We start from the raw sequence: 21521 nt of genomic DNA, 5'->3' as shown, positions 1-21521 counted from the left end.
GTCAGATAGCATCGTTAGTAGTTTAACTACACTTTTCAGTAACAATGTGGTAGCGTTGTTGTTTACAAAAAGAAAGAACGTCTCAATAGCTTCGCTGATTTTTTGGTCATGTAGCGCGGTAGCGAACGCAAAAGTAACATTAATATTTTAAAATGATTCATAATGATGTGCTCAAAGCGGAGCTTTCTCCTGCAGGCTCATCTCACACTTGTAAAGATCAGACTGCGATGCCATCTCCAAACACTGCTATGTCTGTGTCAACCAATAGAAGCAGAGGAATTCTTAATGTCGTCACTCAACAATCCCTGCCTGCGACTTCACTGCATACACACACACGCCCGCTTCAGTTCACTGAGAGATGGCAGAAAAGGAAGGAGAAGAGGAGCAGCCAGAGCAGTCACCTACCTAAATCGATGAGTTTTTGAATTTAAAAAAAAAAAAAAAAAAAAAAAAAAAAAAAACAGGGAAAAGTTACGTGTTCAGATGCCTACTGAGCCAACCCAAGGCGAAGTTTCTGTCAACTTCAATGACCTCAAACACAATTCTGAGAACCCACATACAGGGGACTACCAAATATGCAGAACCAGCAATTAAGCCAACCACCAAATGTCAACCGTAGAATAAGACGTCAACACAAACAAACTACTTTTCAAAAGCCAACAATTCCTGTGGCAGTAAATTAATTAAATTAAGCGTGAGGAGGTAGTGGCAGTGTTTGAGTGTGTCCAAGGTGGGGGATTAAATAATTAAATTGATACATATAGGAGGGCAGAGGTATGGGAGAACATGATCTAACAGTAAAACAAAAATCTGTATTCAGTATTACTGTTAACACTAACAAGCCAATGGCTATAAATATACATATACAAAGGGTAACAAAAATGATGGCATGAATAATCAAATGTCTTAATCTTACACTGAAGACCAAAAGACAGATAAGTAGTAGAGGATAAAGCATTTAGAAAATTAATGATTTTACAGAGATGTTATACTTAATAAAAAAAACAACTTGATTTAAGTAAACGCTGATAGTAAGATAAACAATTTACCGAATTATATATATATATATATATATATATATATATATATATATATATATATATAAATATGTATATGTGTGTGTGTGTGTGTGTGTGTGTGTGTGTGTGTGTGTGTAAGAGAGAGATAGAGAGAGAGAGAGACAGAGACAGAGAGAGAGAGAGAGAGAGAGAGACAGAGTATAATTCTGTGATACCAAGGCCACCCTAGACTAACTTTGTGTCCCATCCTGGCCACCCTGGTGAAAATGTCCTGGATACGCCACTGCCTCCGAGCAATCTCTTTGCATCTAAATGAATGAATTGTCACCTGAAGTAGATTAGTAAATGAAAAGTTGCTTCCTGTCACCCTCCACCCCGTGGTTATAGACTCTGGATAACTTTAAAGTACTGTCCTGATGTCTGAGGAGTGATGTTGAGCTTTTAGTCATTGTCTGACATGTGCACTATTCAAACATTTATGTTTTGTCCTCATGTTGTAGCTCATCTCTGTTTTATTCTGTAGAGGGAGCTAATGGCAACCAACCATCTTAAAACATGAGACCTGTGCCAAATAGTTAAAAACTGCAGTTCCTGGAGTGTCCACTTGGGGCTGGGAGCAGCAGCACTAGGAACTACACACACACACACACACACACACCGATCTGTGCTGCAAAATACAAACATGTCAAGAGCTGGGTTCAAACCCCAATTGCTCATCTACCCATCAGCACACATTTTTTGGGGATGGATGATTTTTATTCTGAATGATCAGTGAGAGATTAAAGAGACTGTGAGGAGATGCTGTGTGGCCAAGAGTCTCCGCACACTGTCGTAGATTATTTTTAGCAAGGTGTGTGTGTTTGTTTTGGAATTAAATGGAGATCGGATTAAACAAATTTTATTTGTTCAAGACAACTTTTGACTGGATACAACACGCCGAGATAAGGCAGTTATCAGAGCAGTTAACAATACGGTTTGAAACATGACATCAAACAAACTTTGTAGTAGCCAGCTGTATGTAGCGCTATCGGCAGCCCGGTGCTCCCACCAATCTGTTGGCTAACGTGACAACAAGTCAATCATTCAATCAATCCATCAGTCTTTGTTTATATAGCACTAAATCACAACAAACATTATTTCAGGACACTTTCCAAAAACATGAGAGCTCTGCAGCATTTAGCAAGCTAACTGTCAGTTTGTATGTAGTTTAGTAGCTGTCTATATTTATCTCAGCTGGCAGCCCGGTGCTCTGAGACATGTCTGTAATGTGTAACGTTAGTGAATCCTGGTCATGTCCTGTCAATCATCTACCAATCAGAGCTAACGTAACCTCACTCTTCATTTTATTGATAGACTCTCAAGTTTGAACAGACCACTGCAGAATAACTGCTGACTGTGGGTTGGAGTCAACATTAGCACAAACAGATTAGCCCTTCACACTGGCCCTCCAAAACGTGCCGTGCTTCAGCATGGTTGCCCCCCTGCAGCGCCGATCCCCAGCTGGAGAGTACGGCCGGTGGTCACACTACCCCTATATGAACCAGACTTTAGTGGGTATCAGATACGCGCACAGCCCGCCTTCGTCATCGTGAAACATTTGTTAACATCAAGCGCAATCTCATCAGAGTCAGCACAATGAGACACAGAGAGCACTGCTACAAATTTAGAGAAGTTTGGACTTATATTAAGTCGTTTTCACCGGACACAGCCCTCTAACATCACGCTTTGTTTAAAACGACTGTCGAGAGATGCGCTCGCGGTGATTATACGTAATGGATCGCACGAACTGTCCGCGTGCTTGTGCTCGTGCATGAAGTAAACTGTGCCAAAGCCCACCTCTTTGAAGCGTGCTGAAGCACGGAAGGGAATCGTGCTTGAGCACTTCACAGTTGCGGTCTCATTGGCCTTTTCAAGCGTGCTTTACGGCTGAAGCGTGCCTAGGCACGGAAAGATTGGCTAGTGTGACCGCGTCCTTAGCCTTTAGCTTGTGCTCTATCTCTCTCCTGTTTCTCTTTCTTCTGCTCTTTTGTCCTTTTTTGAACTCTACATGTTACTGTACCGGTTTGACTCACCACACTGAAGGGTACTGAGATGATCTGTGTCCAGGTGGATTTTCTTCCTCCTGAGCTGCAGAACCGTCCAGGTCTGACTCGGGGTCCAATACAAAAGGACGTATCCTACACTCTGCCATTTTATTAGTGCTATCAATGCCTTACGGTGAAGTTTTGGCAAACAGAAAACTCGCTCGGTCTGCTCCATTCAATGTGGCAATTTTGTAAATACTGCCATGCTGCAAAAACCGCCCCCTGGCTCTACCCCCTCCGCCCCCTGATAGAACTGACCAATCAGAGCACAAAGGGCTGTGACGTTGCAAGGTTACTGGAGGTCATTCTCCAAACGGAGCGTTTCAACGAGATCTTCAGAATGGCCTAAAATGAGGATATTGAGAAGGCTATTGTGGGGCAATGAAGGAACTTAATGACTTGTACTGAGGGCAGAAATGCTTTACAGGCATCCTAGTCTGGCATAGTGAAAAGGAGAAACAAGCAGGATATGTTCCCTTTAAGAAATTTTATCAACATTAACGGGTCTAGACTTGTTCATGTTTTTGAAAAGCGTCTTGAGATAACATTTGTTATGATTTGGCGCTATACAAACAAAGATTGATTGAATGATTGATTGATTGATCTAGAAGGGAGATTTTTTTAAGATCACTCAAAAACTCCTCACAGGGGCTTAAAAAGAATTTATTATTTCTTAATTTGCGGTGAATTTATGACTTGGTCATTGTTTAAATCTCTGTCAAACTAGTCAGAGGAGCTGTCAGAACGCCTGGGCGCTTTCAAGCTGTCATCAACCAGTGAAACAGGAAGAGGAGGAATTCTGTCTGGTTCAGGAATCAGATTGGGATTGAGTTTCTCTCTCTCTGTCTCCCTCTGTGTTCAGACCCTAAACTAAAATCCCTGCTGACTGAACGTCTGCTGAGAGGCCGCAGACAGTCCACACTAATCTGCTCTCTCTCACACACACACACACACACACACACACACACACACACACACACACACACACACACACACACACACAGACACACACTCTCTCTCACACACACACACAAACACACAACCTAGTCTTGTTGGGTCTCTGCTTTGCTGGGGGTTAGTATGCATTAGTGTGTCAGGTAGGAGAGGCGTCACCAGGATGAACCTCTAACCTTCCACAGTGTATACACGGTGGGTATTGAAGCTGAGTGCTCTCTGTGTCTCTTCTCTCCTGGAGATTCTCTCTAGAAACAACCGCAGAAAGGGCAGTCTATGTGTCAAAATAAAGTGCATGGCTATAACATTTATAATATTTTAGAAAAACATAGGCTACACTGATTTGTATGTATTGGCACAAACTGTTCAGCCTCCAAAAATAAATAAACAAACAGATGAATGAATAAATGTTCATAAGAAATAAAGGCAATGCTTGTTGTTTGCATCTGCATGTTTATTTTGTTTAGGTGACAAAGGGGCAGGGTTGTGTGGTTGTTGCCAGGCAGTGACAGTAAAGGATGCTCATCCTTTTGTGCACGGCGTGCTGCAGGTTGCTATCTCTGCTCTGTGTCCAGCTGTCACCGCCTGCATTGGCTCATCAAGCAGACACACGTAGGCGCGTATCAGACCGACCAACCCCCTCTTCCCCCGGCAGACTGAAGAGCCGGCAAGCGGCGGGACAGCCAGACACCGACGGCCCGGCGCTGCAGCTCCGACGGGGCGGGAAGGACGGAGGTCTCCACCATCGAGTGAGTCTCAGAAAAGACGTCGATTATTGCTTATTCTTTTATATCTGCTGTTGGAGCACTTTAAGGAAAACACTGTTTATCGTGAGCTGGTGGAGGAAAGAAGGAAAGGAGGGAGGGAGGGAAGGAGGGAGGGGGTGTTTCTCTGTCCTCGTTTGTTGCCGGCTGGGGATCAGTGATGGAGCCTGAAGAGTGACAAATCTTCACTTAAAGACGGCCGATTTCCCCAGATACAGCGAATCCAGCGCTGTAGACAGTGAGGACTGATGGAAAAGTATCCAAGCTTTTCTTTTTGACCGCCATCGTGTTTGAACACCGTGTCTGAGCTGCAGGGAGAGCTCATGCGGTTTTTTTTTTATTTTTTTTGACGTGACTCAAAAATCGGCAAGTTGTTTCCAACATGAGCATGCAGTGACCTCTACACCACAGTCAGAAGGCAGATTAAAATGATTACACTTGTGTTCATGTCTTCGATAATGGGCAGGAGGGCAGTAGTGTCTGGTCCATCTCTGCACTGAGAGCCTAATGTCGGGGGTTTGTATCCAGGAGCTTGCAGGACGTCTCAGGGTTCACCAAAAGGCTTCATTTCAGCTTTATTTCAGCAGCATATTGTGTCCCTCCCGGTGAAAACTCGTGCCTGAACACGTTGTCTGAGTGGGGGTGTGTGCCTGGAAATCAGAGCTCAGCCAATCAGCGGCGGCTCTCCGCCCACACTTTGGCACTTGTTTACTAGCGGACCTGGAAGCTCATTGGTCGACGGGATGGGGAAAATCGGGCTTTATGCTGGGTTCGCGAACACGCAGGAGAATGGGAGAGTTCCGATTTCTCATTGAAGGTACCTAAAGGCGGCTGTAAACGACTCGGGAACAGGCCACTGAGACACGACAGACCTCCTCTCCCCTGGCATCAGTTAGTTCTGTAATATCCTCCTCACTCTGCGCACTTTCAGAGCAGAAAGGCCTACAGGATCTCCAGCACATTGTTGCACAATGACGGTTAAATGTTACACAGTGCATTATAAAACAGTGGACTACTGAAAGCATGTTCAGCTGTACCAGCGTTGTTGTAGTAATTATTCTAAAACACTTCTAAGATATTAACATTGCAACCATTTGGACATTTTCATAATCAAAATATTGAAAGATATCCAGAAAACATGACAAATTGGTCATGAGTTGGTTAATGATGAAGTCTCCTTGAGCCAGAGCGTTACATGTTAAAACTGGTATAGAATTTCAACTGATACATACAATTAGTGTCAAATTCTGAAAATTTATAGTCACTGGGTATTTCTCTGTCTCATCTGTGTTCCCAAATGTGCCCTGAACGCATCATTGCCCCCATTTCATTTGTTTGGACTGCAGGTCGGAGTGGATGCATGGAAACGTCAGGTTGTGTCTGCGCAACGCGTTTTCAGTCACGTAGCGACACAACGAAACCACAGCAAGCACAAAATCCATCTGCAGACCTTTACTCTAGTGCTCAGATCAAATCCTGGCATAAACTCAGAAACTGCTCCACCAGAGGAAGCAGTGGGCTGGTGGATGGTGGATGGAAGAAGTGCATGGGTGTAGGTTGAGATAGATGAACATATATTGGTATATTTATTTTCAAAGTGGAACACTTATGGCCTATATCAGTGACCAGTAGGTGTCAGACAATCTACAAAAACCGCAACATGATTGCAAGAGCTGCAAGAGAAAAAAACAATCAATCAATCAATCAATCAATCAATCCATCAATCAATCAATCAATCAATCAACCAATTAATCAATCAATCAATCAATCAATTAATCAATCAACCAATCAGTCTTTATTTGTAAAGCACCAAATCATAACAAACGTTATTTCAAGACACTTTCCAAAAACATCTACAGGTCTAGACCCGTAAATGTTAATAAAATTGTATTATCAGAAACCCAACATCAAGACAAGATAAGGAGTCTGATCTTATCTTAATCCACCATGAGTACAGGACTTTGCAGCATTTAGCAAGTTACAATGGAGAGGAAAAACTTCCCTTTAACAGGCAGAAACCTCGGACAGAACCAGACTCATGTTAGAAAGAAATCTGAGGAGACTGATGGGGTAAGAGAGAGACAGATAGAGGAGAGAGAGTGGGAGAGAGAAGTATAGATGGAAAACACGAATGCAAAAGCCACAACACCAATGAAAGAGCAACACCACAAATGCAAAAGCAAATGATAGCGTAATGGATTCATAAAGCCAAATATAAGATGATGCATTTTTCTGGTGAATAAATATAGGTACTATAAAGGAAAATACAAGGTGAGACCCATACAGAGCTTTATTTATTATAGTTCAAGTTAAAAAAAGATAATTATTCACATCCTCTTTAAACTCTTTCAACCTCTTTCAACTACCGCTGTGGCTGTACTTTCATTGTGGTTTTGCTTTTGCATTTGTGTTTTTGCTTTTGCATTTGTGTTTTTGCTTTTGCATGTGTGGTTTTGCTTTAGCTATTGTGTTTTTGCTTTAGCTATTGTGGTTTTGTTTTGCATTTGTGGTTTTGCTTTTACATTTGTGGTTTTGCTTTAGCTATTGTGGTATTTCTTTTGCATTTGTGGTTTTGCTTTAGCTATTGTGGTTTTGCTTTTACATTTGTAGTTTTGCTTTTGAAAGTTGTCTGACACCCACCGGCCACGTACCTAAGGTTTAGAAATGTAAATAAATCAAAATATGATTCGTTGCTTTGCAAATAGCAGAGCTGCCGTGTGTCTCAGTGTGTTTGAAACATGCTCCCAGAACCAAGGCTCAGGGCAAACCTCAGCAGATCATTGCTGAAAGGACGGCTGTTGAAGAATGACGTGTTGTAAAGTTAACTTAACGGGAACTGGGAGAAGACTGTCAAGAAGAGGCCCTGAGCCTAAGCCTGAAAGTGAGAAGTTCTTCACTGTTTTAATTCTCAGATTTATTCACTTTGCTCCCCACTTTGTCCTCAAGGAGGAGTTTCTCCAGTGGGCTGAGACTTGTGCCACTAACTGAATTTGGAATATTGACTTGAATTACACAAGCATGATCAGAAATTCAATTTGTTGTCTTCAAGCTTTGAAGTTTTTTTTTTGTTGTTTTTTTTTAACACCTGTTTTAAATGTAACTCTCCATATTTCTGAATCCTGTTTTCGTTGAAAGACTGTGGTATACTCTTATTTATCATCTTGGTTTAACACTAATGTATTGAATCATTATGGATGAAAGTTCATTTTCAGCCTGTATTATGTTGTATTGCAGTTGCGATCATTATGAATGTTCAACAAAGTGCCTGCGATTTTTTCCAAGTTTATCATACCCTCCTTAGTATGTGGGTGAAGTCTTGTTGTCTTGGAAATTGACCTTGACGTGAATCTGTGTCAGTGCTCTGGCATTTTAATTTCAAATCCAAAAATCGTTTTATTTGTTAATTCAGTCATACGTAGAAGTGTTTCATTTGACAGGCAAAGTCAAACATACTGTTGCTGTTTTATGATATGTTCAGTATTAGTATTACTGTCAAAATTCAAAACAACTGAAATTGATCAATTTTTGCAATCACAGCAGTATTAAAGCCTTTAAGACTGTGAGCTGAGATTAGTGCCACTACATACTGAATTTGAATTCATCATTTCGAATTGAACTTAATGTTTTGAAATTCAGATTTAGTTTATTTGCTTTGAAAATGTGTCAGCCTATTTGAAAAAGCAACTCTCTATGCTTCTTAAAGTCAAAAATACTGAATCAGCTTGAGTTCAGCTTGGCGTGACCATCACGTCGTCTACGTCTGTGAATAAGAGTTATCAGGCATAGCTTCAGAGAAATCCCCTACACGTCCAGGCATGAAACTTACGTTTTCTTGGATTCAAAGAGGATGTCTTTGAATCATGCTGTGCTGAACTGAAATTGAATTATAAAACTGAATCTGAATTGTGTGAACTGAAATTGAATTTAAATTTTTGTTTTGACTTTAGGAAACATAGAGCTAAAAGATCAAGATTTAAAAAAAAAATCAAAGCACATCAATTCAGTCTCAAAACACGCCGCTTTTCAAATTTAATATGATAATTCCAATTCAGTTTACAGTGGCTTTGGGATCAGCTGATACTGGTCCAATCTGATGTTAACAACCATTAACATCAACCAAACAGCAACAACAAAAAAGGGACAGTTTTGGGTGTTTTGACGACAACCATTCAGTTGTATTATATTATAGAATGGCACTCTACGGTGACTATTATTGGAAAAGTTTAGGGTGGGCCTGGGACCTTTGGGCCTGGGACCTTTGGGCCTGGGACCTTTGGGCCTGGGACCTTTGGGCCTGCCCATAACACCGCCCCTGGTATAGATCTTTCCTATAATTGGATCTTTGCCACCAATGTCTGATCTAACCTTTGAGTCAGTATTTGATCATGCGTGATGCCAGGCTCAGATTGGTTCATCTCTCGACTTGAGAGAACATTGCGATGCGCACCTTGAAAGCTGCGAACATTTAAAAGTTAGAGTGAACTACAAAAAAACCTGTTACAGTTGTTTATTAAGGAGCGGAGGCCTCAGCAGCTTTTCTAACCTCATGCCATCCCTGCTGTCTTGTTTGCAGGGGGTTGTGAAACTTTGCTGCGTCCCCTTACTGTGTGCAGTGGCACCATGGCAGCTATGGGACCAGATGACAACAGTGGAGCTCAGGCAGGTGGGACAGCAGTTTGCCCGTCGGGGCTACAGGCCTGCATCTCTACAAACAAGCAAAGTGTGGTGAGCAGAGAAAGAGACGGGACTCCACTCAAGGTGAACCACCAGAGAGAAATGTCTTCTTCTTTCTCTCATCCTTTTTTACCATGTCAAACATTCAACTCTTTGCACATTTACTGACCGGGGTTACCATGCATTCAGTCAGTTTGTCTGGGTTTCTCTTGGTAAAATCACCAGCAGATTACAAACTGTCGGTTTTTGATTTCCCTGTCCTAGCTCAGTCTGTATTATTGGTGCACTTTGATGAAAACACAGACATAACAATGAGATATCTGCACATTTCCACAACTCTAGTTTATTTGCTCTTCTGTTCAAAGGTTTACACACAGCGCTGTGTCCAGCCTGAAAAGCCCTTCCTGGAGAGCGCACCTCCCAAAAACAAGAGCCCAGCTTCCCTGACACAGAGGGAGACCGATCAGTGCTGGAGCAGCCTGGCTGTCCCCCTCAAAGCTGTGGGATCCACTGTGCACATCAGCAACACGGCAGCTACCGGGACCGGGGAGGCTCCGTACAGGTAAGGGATGGCCAAGCTGTGGAGCATGGGCTAAAAACAGAGCTCGCAGTCTAAGTACATGTGTCTGATCTCCAGTTTCCGCAGTCCAGACTCAGTGGAAATGGATGAGATCATGGCAGCCATGGTTCTGACCAGTCTGTCCTGCAGCCCAGTGGTCCAGAGTCCTCCTCAGGCAGATCCTGGAACAGGTCTGTTTCAGCTCCCTGACACTCACCCTGTTTAGCGCCTCCCCAGAAGTGTTTTCATGGACCAGCAGTCTGTGCTGTTTGGAGGGAAATGAATCATTCAGTGTGTTCGACCAACAGGAGTTCTTCGCTCATTCCTACAAACCTTTCTGTGTCCAGGTGGCTCATCATCCTCTGCTGATATGGAGTGCGGTGGTGGCGAGTTGTCTGACAGTGGTAGCAGCGGCTACTGGAGCTGGGACCATGGCAATGTGAGTCCCGCCCCCTCGCCGTCTGTCGCTGAGATGGACAGCAGCCCTGATGAAGGCCTCCACATGGAGCTGGAGCAAGGAGATGAGCATAACGCCAAAAAGCCAAAGGTACTACATGCTTAAACCTTGGCAGCACTCAGTGGCAAACGCTGCATTACCAGTCCTACATCAGGAGATCAGACTTTGACTGCGTCCTTTGTTTCTTTTACTCTCGTTCCTGCTCAGAGCTCTTTCAGGGCCGTGTACAAATGCCTGTGGCCTAGTTGTGGCAAGGTGCTAACATCTTCAGTTGGGATCAAACGACACATTCGTGTGCTACATCTGGGGTGAGTTGACCTATCTTTGATGAACTTTAACACTTAAACCCTGTTTCCATCATGTGGTCTGGTATGGATCAGGACTAGGGATGGAGCAGTTTACAAAATCCTCGGTGCAGTTCTTATCACGGTTTCCTGGTCACGGTTTTTGGTTCAGTGTACATTGTTGTTTTTAACACCCCAGATTACCATATACCCTAATAATCCACTGTTAACAGATTATTTTAATCCATTCTGTCATGTCTAGTCCTGAAAAAGCTGAAAGAATGAGGCTGTTTCTCATTTCAAACATCATTCAAGCTGAGGGAAACATTGCTAGTTTCAACATGCCAGCTCCTCAGTAAGAACAGTCTCTATTGGCTGTCCCAGAAGGCACTAAAAGCCACTAAATGACGCTGCTGTCTAATTAGCAGAATAATCCATTTGTATGTAATTGTCATGGACTCTGTAGGAGAGAGAAATGAGGTGGAGAGACAGAAAGCAGGAAAAACACAACATCATAAATATGTTAATAACTACAAATCAACTTTCTTCTGTCCATTCTTGGTTTTTATGTCCAAATATCATCCCTCCTCCTTTATCTGGGCTGGGGACCAGCAGAAGTGACCATAATAAGACACACACTTGGTGATTCATGTGAATGCAGTTGTCTGCTCAGAGCAGCAGGGGGAGACTGCTGGGCGTGAGCAGGACAGTCTGTCTGTGTTTGGATAGGGGAGGGGCTCACACACGCTGACCATTGAGGAGATCAAAACACACTTTAACCTCAGATTCTCCAAACTCCAGAAAAGTCACAAGAGTTGTTGCCTTTAAAAAACTCTCCAGGGGGGTCTGAAAGTCATTAAATGTAGCGACAAAGTCTCTACGTTGGCAGCTCTCAGTCGTGGTTTTATCCTCCTCTTTCTTACCGCCGTCATCAGAGCTCACACTGAATCTAAAGAGCTCCAAGACAGCAGAACAACTCAACGCCACAGGTACACCCTCTGACTCTGTCTGCTCTGCTCGTCATGTTAACAACACACACACATACTCCTTCACTTTGAGTTGCACGTGTTCTCTGTGCCCTTCTTGGTAAATAGCGTATAAGCCAGATGCCGATAGCTGCATCAGTTACATAATAGCGTGACGCCATAGCAGCGCGACACAGTGTACCCTGCTGATAAATCCAATGAAGAAGAAAAATGAGACGCAGTTAACAAAGAGCAACAATGAAGATCCAGCAATTCGTCTTCTTTGTGATTGGCATGTGGCTCTTTGTTACAAAGCGTGTGTTGTTCATTTTGGCCCTGTTGCACAGAAAGTGACGGTTATTCCAACCAATCAACGCTCTGCAGTTTCTTAAGCTCTACTTCCTAAGGTGGAATGGATACTGGACGGTAATTTGGGGACCTTTTAGCTTTTTCTTTGACTAAAACCATGACAGGTTCCCAAATTATCGACCTGTACCGTCTCATCTATTGGTTCCCTTATGTCAGGGTGCCAGATGTACTGATCCAACGCCAGATAAGGAACATCAATGATAAAGGACAACACAGAACCCTGCCATGGTAAAATCTCCAGTCCACCTCCTGAGGAGAACTTTCTCTTTTTGGAAAACGGCCTCACCAAGCGGCGGGAAACTGCTGTGGAAACAAAACTGTCTTGTTTTTCTTCTTGCTTGGATTTATTAGCAGGGTACACTGTGCGTTGGTGGTGCAGTTGGATAGTGCGCTTGGTCGATGATTGGAAGGTTGCAGGTTCAAGCCCAGCTCTGGGCGACACATGGTGATGTGTCCTTGGGCAAGACACTTAACCCCAAGTTGCTCCCACTGCTGCGTCAGTGCATGAAAGGGTGTGAATATGTTAGACATACTGATGGATCCCTAACATGGAAAAACTGTGATCCATCAGTGAGTGAATGTGTGCGCGATGGGTGTGAACAAGTCCATTTACCATTTACTGTGTTGCGCTGCTGTCATGCCAGTATGTAGCTGACGCAGTTATCAGCGTCCAGCTTGCACACTGCCTACCAAGAAGGGCACGGTCAGCTGTGGAAACATAAACAAGAGAAATGCCACAAAATGTGTGCCATGTAAAATCCACTGAACTGAACCACTTGGAGGAACAGGGCTGCGTTTGAGAGTCGGGGATTGCTTTAACTGTTTGATGGTTTGTGCTTTTACAATCCATGAGATGTGGAAAAAGATTCTTCACTGAGGAATTATGATAAGTCTTGTGCTGAACCTTGTGTTTTACTTTTGTGCTCAGAGAAAATTATGGTGTGGACTTTTTTAGGGCAGGAAAAATGACAGGGAACAGTGAGTGAGGATGGCAGGAGCCGACAGAGAACAGGAGAGCTGTCGTCAAACTCAGGACACAAGTGTCAAGGACTCATTCTGGCCTTCCAGAATATCATCTAAAAACCTTTTTACAGCCAGGAAAGCTTTCTTTCTGAGTGGAAAAAAGTTTCACCTGATCAATAACCATTATGTATGACAAAGGATGGCAGAATGTAATGCTTAAAGTAAATCTTCCACTTGTAAACCAATTTCAAACACCTTCTTCCCAAACTCTGCGTTCTACATAGCCCATGACTGAATCTCTAATTAGGGGAACATTACACGTCCATGGGGTGTACTCATATATTTTCCTGAATTTTGATTTCAAGCAATGACCAATTTTACAGTGGGTCATTTGGTGACATTTTACTTTCCTTTAATACAGGAAGTTAACAGGTTAGATCATTTATTTAGCTAAAAATAAAAATGACGTTTTGGAATTTACAGTTTTTGTGCTGATTTCTCAAATGTCAAGTTTGTTCTTCAAAATAACACTGGAGTACATGTTTGTGTTTATTATTTTCAGCGTTATTTCTTTAAAGTAATCATTAAAACATGAAAATGCTGTTTTTAAAACTATTTAGATAATTAATTTAGATAAATAATTGACTTTGTGTGTGTCTTAGAAACCTGTGTCAGCTGTTTTACCTTAAAAAAAACTATAAATCAGCAATGATGTGTTCCAAAGTCACATGACCCCAATCAGCTGAGGGCCCATCCTTTTTGGTGTGAACCTTGAAGAAAGTGTGTCATGTTTCAGCTCCTCCTCATCAATATTCCATCAGAATGATTGTCTGTACATGGGGCGTATTAACTGTTCATCAGCTGTGTTACCAACATGTTCTGCTCTTCTTACTATAGATGTTATAAAGAGCAAACTGTGAAGAAAAGGAGCAGAAATATGAGCTGATGGAGGTCAGGTGGTGCCATGTTCAAGGGACCAAACATGGAGGAAATGTGGACTGTGTTAGCGTCACTAAATGTAGAGTTGGAGAGACAGGTTTCTCTCTTCTTGTCCTGTCAGCTGGTTACTGGGATTTTTCAGCCATAATTCCTTTATATTTGGGCTAAACTGTGATAGAAATGATGAGGGACATTTCTAGGGAGCGAAGTCTGACAGAGAAACGTTGAATAACTCTAAATTCAGAATAATATGGATTTATGATGAAAAATAGTCACAACTTTTGTCCGTAACACAGCTGACAAAATAATGGTATAATTTTCTTTTTATTACTTAAACATTAAAAACTCCTTTGAGCTTAAGCTTGCTAATTGGTGAATTTAGTAAATTCCAGGTATTTCTTTGGAAACCAGGTGTACTACTTTTTGTATACCCGAAATGTTTCCCTAATTATAGAATCACTCACATGAGTAAGTTGTGTTAAGGTTCAATGTTTAGGTTGAAAGCTGCTCTTTGTTTTTAGTTTTCAAGATTCCTTTTTGAAATAAAGTTTTGGGAAAATGAAATTGTGATGATCTTAGTTTACAGTACAGAGGTGTGAATACCTCCTCAGTGGAAAAGTTACGGGCGGTAGAAGCCAGGCAGTGTAGCCTGTTTTAATGTTTTTGAACTAGAAAAAAGTTTGAATCATGAAGAAGAAATACAGTTTTCATATTTCTGACCCCGTTGCCGGCAGTAACAGAGGTTTCTCTGGTTTTTGTCAGGGCTTCAGTGAAGTGATGAAGCGATGTTTTAATATGAGCTCACTCTGTTCTCTCTTTCTATCCTCTGCCTTGTCTCAAACACAAACATCCTCACATTTCAAACTCCACCACACACAGCAGTGGGTCGGACCAGTCCCAGAGAGAGGAGGACTTTTACTACACCAAGATCTCCTGTGAGCCAGTGGAGGCCAGCTCCCCCGCGGCTCCCTCCCAGCATGCCCTGAGCCAGGCCTCGTCTTCTCATCTCAGCTGGGCCTCGTGCACTTCCCCGTCTGCCTCAGAGATCCACATCTCTCCAGCTTACAGGCCCAGGTCCAACTCCAGTTCGGGGCTGGTCCTGAGCCGGCCCAGTCCACTCAGCCAGTCGGCCCCCAGCAGCTTTTGGCAGATTCACTCAGAGCATCTCTATCAGGTCGGTGCAGCAGATCTTCTCTCATTCTCTGTGGAGTTTTTTACCTTCTGTTTCTCTCTGCTTCATGTCTTTATGCTCTGCTAAGCTAAGCTAAGCTAAGCTAATGGGCTGTTTGCTCTTGGTCTCTGTGTTAACACTCTCCTCCTTTGGTGTACCTGCCGGCGGAACCCAGAAAGAACATTTTGCTGAAATATCAAACCCATGTTCTCACTGACAGTTTGACTGTTAGCTTCATTTTGAAGCCTTCAACCTCGTTTCAGTTTTTATAAGTAAATGAAATTAAAGAAGGGTGCAGCTAATGTGTTCATTTTCTCACAAATTTTACAACATTTTTTGATTCATCTGGCTGATTTTCCTGTGAAAGGTTATTAACAGACCACACTAAGATAATATGTTTGGTCCCCAGGACAGCTCCCCAAATTACCGACCCGTACCGTCCCCCTTTTTAGGACCCTTATGTTGGGATGTCAGACACACTGATCCAACCCCAGAAGGTGGAGCTAGAAACACTGTAGTCTGTTAATTGGTTAAAAACTTCCCATACAACAGCGGCGATAAAGAATGGCATGTTTCAATCTCCAGTCCACTTCTTGAAGAGAACTTCCTGTTTGTTTGGAAAATGGCCTTACCAAACAGCCTGAACCTGCTGTTCGAATGAAAGTGTTGTGTTTTTCTTCTTCGTTGACTTTGTTGGCGGGGTACACTGTGTCTCACTGCTTTGGCGTCACACTAGGACATTCCTGAAGCAGCTGTTGGCATCCACTTTACACGCTGTCTACCAGTAAGAGCACGTTTGGCTGTGGAAACGCAAGCAGGACCAGGCTTTACCCATCAGACCCGTACTAAACCGTGGAGATCCAGACTGGGCCTCTTGGTGGAAACAGGGCTTCAGTGTGTCTCGAAACTGGAACTTATACTTTACAACACCGACGTCCTCCATAGTTTTACAAAGGATCAGAGGTCCCCACCTGAAACTAATCCTGTGTGAACAGTAGAGCTGGGTATCGCTAAGAACCTCAGGATTCAATTTGATTTGGATTCTCTAGGTTGCAATTCAATTCGATATTGACTTAAATGTTTTGATGATCACTTTTCAGGCCCATGTGAACATATGTGGTATGTCGCCTCACGTTTTAGAGCCATAAAACAGCTCAGACTTAGACTTCAGAGCTGACGGAGCTGGCTTTATGCTGCTTTGGCCAACACTTTGTTGTTGTTTGGTCTTGTGGCCCTCATCCATACAACACGAATAAAAGGCACAGCCCCCCCAACTTGCCAGGAGGTGAATGGATTCAGAGGATCTGCTGGATGGATATTGAATTGGGCGAGGAAATATTGCAATGCATTGACTCATCAATGTTTTTACCCACCCCCAGTGGTGATTGTCATTTTTTTCTAATATGACATTGAGTTTACATTTGTATGATTTACTCCAGCAAACAATTCCTGATTTCTGTCATTGTTTACTGCCCCTCTGGTGGGTTTGTCTTTGAAAAGCAGGCCATGTTTCAGGCCTGTTGACGTGTGATCAGGGCAGAGGGCACACTTCCTGTAACAATGAGTGATCACATATTAAGTGAAGCTTCAGTTTGGGAATGCAGAGATTTCCATTTGTCTGTTAGAATGATCTTTTCTGTGATTGTTCTCTTAAAAAAGAGCCATCAGGAGCTGGATGTATCTCAGAGGCTCATTCTCCATCACCTGAGTTTCTGAGCTGTTTTCCGTCTTGGTCACATGCAGATGGCGCTCTAATGAGCCAACATGCTCCAGCTCTATTCTTCATGCGTCACAGAGCAGTATGTTCCTCCCTGACCAGCCTTTACTCTCAACGCAGAGCCTCTGGGCAGATGTTTGGTGCCAGCTCTGTTCCAGCTCACAGCCCGTGTGGGTCCAGCCTCTGAGCCGCTTTTGAAGGGGGTCAAGAAAAAAAAGCTGGCCAATTACAAGTCTTCCTTTACAGTGGTCAATGTTTTGTCCCTTTCACCCGGTTCCCTCTAGGCTTGTAGTCCCGTCCAGGTCCAGGTTGCCTCCAGAAGCCCAGGTTGCCAGGTTTGGACCCCTGCTGCCCCTGTCGCCAGCCACAGCAACACTCCGGTGGGTCTGGTGTCTGTTTTTAACAGATAAGCAGCTTGGATTAGCATTGAAACACTAAAGTTAATGGTGTTAGTTTGAAAACTGAGGATTACCTTGGTGAAAAGATGATTAAATCCAACACTTTTTTACTGGAAGGGGGATTAAAAACACAACTTTATTTGGTAAATTAAAGCATTTCAGATGTCACCAATTGTTCCTCCCCCTAAAAGCAGTGTGTGCTCTGAACCTGGGGGTTTGTCTCCTCAGCTGGTGAAACCTCGCTGCAGGTCAGTCAGTGTCGGGGAACAGTGGCTCCAACAAAACAGACTGCAGCCCATCAGCGTGTCGCCGTCCCGTAACCACTGCTCCTTCAGGTGAGGCATAGCTTTGCTCCGGTCTCACATCTTTTGTTTCATTGATTGATCTTCTGTTCATGACGCAAAGGGCTAGATTTAGGCTCCATAACATCACCCATCAGTTTGTGATGCTGACTCTCAAAGCCTTTCATTTTGAACATGTTTACTAACCCTATATTTCCTCGAGCCCAAAGCCTGGTCCTTACTTCTGTGTAGAATCAACACCAGAGCCTACGTCATAGGTGCAAGTAGCTCCCCGAACTTACGCAGGGGCCAGCACAGGTAGCCCACACAGGTAGCCCACACAGGTAGCCCACACAGGTAGGCCACATGCACCTCCTCTGTAATGTGACTGTGTCAAAACAACCTAGAAGGCAAGCTGTAAACCCTGACACTGGTCCACTGAGCTGGTGTCTCCATTAACAACATGTCCAGAATCCCAGGACGATTGCAACACGTTTAGCAGCTGTTCTGTTTTGTTTGTCAGGTGTTTGTCTCATCTTAAAGACAGGTGCTCATGGGAAAAAGAGTCTTTATCCTGGAACAACTGAAGGGTTTTAGCCAAAGGTGTTGCTGCAATCACCATCAGACTGATAGTCCTTACAGCGACTTTGGCTGCATCCCAATTCAGGGTCTGCAGCCTTCGGGGGGGCGGTCTCCAAGCCTGCATAGACCACAAAGGCAAAACTGAATTGAGACGGTGGTCTGCTCTACAGAGCATTTCCTGTTTGTCACTCTCGACGTCACACAGTGCCGCCCTCACCTGTCAGGCTTACATTACTTTTCAAACCCAAGTAAAAAGTAGAGTATAGAACCATAATGTACATGAAGGAGCTAAGGATCAACGTATATTTCCAACATTTGAATAAGCACGATGGGGGATGGTGAATCCATATATATATAAAAATAAATATATATATATATGTGTGTGTGTGTGTGTTTATAATGTATTATTTGATTTCCCTGACATAAATCTTAAAAAATTATCATCATAGTAGTTTTATTTCCCAGAGAATTTACATTTATGATCATAGAATGATCATAGAATTTTTCCATAAGTAGAAGATTTATAATAAGAACTGCTTTTCCTCAGTATATTACTTAAAAAGACCCAAACAACATATTTTTTCACGGAAAGACAAAATGTTTCATGTTTTAGAGATACAATCACACAGTTGTTGCCAGAAATCCTTCACATCTGGATAAAACAGGATTCCCCTTCGAGTTCAGCTGTGTCCATCATCTTTAGCGTTCACACGCAGTGGATCTTGGGATATGTGAGAATTCACCGAATCCATCTATTGTGGCCCCCGAAAAGGAGGCCGGCTTTATTGGCTGCATTTGGAGGAGCCTTTGAAATGGGACAGCCTTCGACGCACCGCCGTGATGTAATCGGTCTTCAATTCAGCCTTCGTAGGCTGCAGCCCCTGGATTGGGACACAGTTTTTGGCAGAGGACCAGGAAATGTCATGTAAAGCACTTCATTAGTGATTCAGTGAGTCAAAGTGTGATTTTGTTGTTAAACCATACCAATACCATATGCTTATCCCTGTGTCAGGATGCTGCTGTGTTGCTCTACAGGAAACGTGTGTGTGCTGCTGTTTCAGAGCAGTGTTCCCACCCAGCCACTAGGAGGCCCCAAGCATCCATAAATGTGAGGTGTTGTGTCAGGAAGAGCGTCTAATGTAAAACTGTGCTTAAAAGTAAACAGAAAAGAGCGTATTAAACACCTGATCAAAGACAGAGTGAAAGCAGGACCTGGGACTGAACCCTCAACCTTCCAAATGAGTGAGAGAAACCGTAGCACTGAGCAACAGCCAGCGCAACATGTGGGACAGCGGGGCAACCCTTAAAAGAGAAAAACCAAAAGGACGAGAAGGGAAGGTTGCAATTTGTAAACCAGCAGTGAAGAAAAGAGACAATGTTCAGATTTTTTTAAATGCTCGGTCACAAACGAGTTTTTCAAAGAAATTCATCACAATCCTATACAAGCTGTCGGACGTGCTGTGTCATAACAGCAACATTATTCTACTCCAAAAAATTAATTGACACATCTGTAGCAACTGTGTGATGCTTTCATGTCAATATAGAGCAAACTCTCTGAGGAATGTTTCCAGGACCTTGTTGAATCTATGCCACCAAGGATTAAGGCAGTTCTGAAGGTAAAACCTGGTACTAGCAAGGTGGACCTAACAAAGTGGCCGGTGGGTGTATCTGGGAGGAGGAGGAGCAAATATAATCATTTAGTGCTCACTCAGAGTGATTTATCAAACCTGAAGCTGTTGGTGGTGTCTATATTTGGCTCATTTGAAAGGTGTTACGGATTCACCCACTGCTGCTGTTTGAACGTTGGGTTTACATGACTGAGCCTGAGAGGATAAACCTGAGGAGTTCACCTCCTCGGTTGGTGGAGCCATTTCCCAACGCCCAGCTTTAACTAGTACAGGTGTGTGGTGTGCGCAAAAGGAGCACTGATGAGACAAGGTGCAGGGACGCACTAAGAGTAAAATTGTTTTTGACCCCAGGCTGGCGGCAGCTCTTTCTTTATTTTGTACATCTGGAATATTGTTTAATTATGTTTAAGTTTTGAATAAATGGATTGGAAGATCCGACGAAAGGACGTGGCCTGATGTTGGTTTGTTTTGGACAATAAAGTAAGCACGCTGTTAGCTGCTAGTCCAGCAAGAACAGTGTGTTAACACTGGTTGCTTTATATCAGACATGAAGTGTGTGTAGAAGTGCATTATGAGGGTTAGGGTCAGGGTTAGGGTTATGACGTCCCACCTTCTCATCCATGTGATTTTTTAAAAATCTGCAGAAAAGGTCGTGGAGAGGCCAAGAAGTGTCGTAAGGTGTACGGCATAGAGCGTAAGGATCAGTGGTGCACCGCCTGCCGCTGGAAGAAGGCCTGCCAGCGCTTCCCTGACTGAATGGCCTCGCCTTCAGAGAGAGTGTGAGAGTCACAGTGGTGGATGAATGAATGAGTGAGACTTCAGTCACCAAGAGGATCTAAACCAGGGCCTGAGTGCCGTCAAGAAAAACAACTGTTTGGAAAAACAACTGCTCTCTTGCTACATGTGTTTTTACCCTGTTTTTCACCTGTTTTTGTTTCTTTCCTACAATAATGGAGTTTTCTGTATCTTTGTAAGGTGATCCTAAAAACTTCAGTGGATGGTGCGAACTGTCGACTGACTGCGACCATGTGACGTGCTAAGCCTGTATTACTCCTGTACTATCCAAAGGTCATATAACTGCCCCGTGAGCCCTTCCTTTAAATGATGCTACGTGGCTGTTTCCTTTCTTCCAACCCTCTCTTCCAGTGGTTACACAGTTGTTATGATGTACTTGATATTGTGTGCTTTGAGTTACGTATGAGTATTTTATACCTTTTTTTATCATAATGTTCCGCCCTTGTACTGGGCTGATTAGTTTTTGGGAAATTTCATGTTTTTTGGCACTTTGTTGAAATATAAACTCACAAGAATAAGCTACATTTGGTTTGCCTCAACCAAGCTCCTGTATTCTTCCTGCCCATGTGTTGACAAACAATCAGTGTTAAAGGTTTTAACCCGAGGCTGTAGAGCCGCGGCAGAGGGGACTAGCATTAGAGGAAAGAGTTTGTACTAGCAATAAAAAGAGGAAATATATTGTCAAACAAAAATAAAAAGGCACTGATGATTTGAAACATGTTTTGTTCTGGTTTTCTTTGACATGACAGTCCATGATAGAAATAGCAAACTATTTTATTGTGTTTTTCTCTATACACTCGAGGATGGAGACAGAACAGTGGTGTGGTCAGAAATGAGAGCTGAGCTTTACACTGTGTTCACACAGTCACTTCTTTGTGTTGGATTGACAGAGAAACACACACATGCACGTGCACGGTC

The 21521-nt window shown here is 43.1% G+C and overlaps 1 protein-coding gene across 2 annotated transcripts; it reads left to right on the top strand.

Annotated features, from left to right (window-relative positions):
* The first annotated feature begins 4538 nt into the window (after nucleotides 1-4538).
* On the top strand, nucleotides 4539-21303 carry znf395b (zinc finger protein 395b). Of its 2 annotated transcripts, none has more exons than XM_074685487.1 (10): nucleotides 4539-4806; nucleotides 9395-9579; nucleotides 9861-10057; nucleotides 10133-10245; nucleotides 10402-10601; nucleotides 10719-10819; nucleotides 14914-15205; nucleotides 17204-17299; nucleotides 17546-17652; nucleotides 20453-21303. In XM_074685487.1, the coding sequence occupies exons 2-10, from the start codon at nucleotides 9442-9444 to the stop codon at nucleotides 20562-20564; spliced, it is 1356 nt and encodes a 451-aa protein (XP_074541588.1). In that variant the 5' UTR covers nucleotides 4539-4806; nucleotides 9395-9441; the 3' UTR covers nucleotides 20565-21303. The 2 variants fall into 2 exon arrangements, with proteins under 2 accessions (XP_074541588.1, XP_074541587.1); XM_074685486.1 differs by having other exon boundaries at nucleotides 4541-4806; nucleotides 14911-15205.
* Nucleotides 21304-21521: the final 218 nt, after the last annotated feature.

The sequence above is a fragment of the Halichoeres trimaculatus genome, unplaced genomic scaffold (genome assembly GCF_033239565.1).
Source record: "Halichoeres trimaculatus isolate MK-OKI-2021-1 unplaced genomic scaffold, fHalTri1.1 fHalTri1_scaffold_13, whole genome shotgun sequence".
NCBI lineage: Eukaryota > Metazoa > Chordata > Actinopteri > Labriformes > Labridae > Halichoeres > Halichoeres trimaculatus.
Note: the sequence above shows the minus strand (reverse complement) of the source record. Positions and strands in the feature narration are given on the sequence as shown.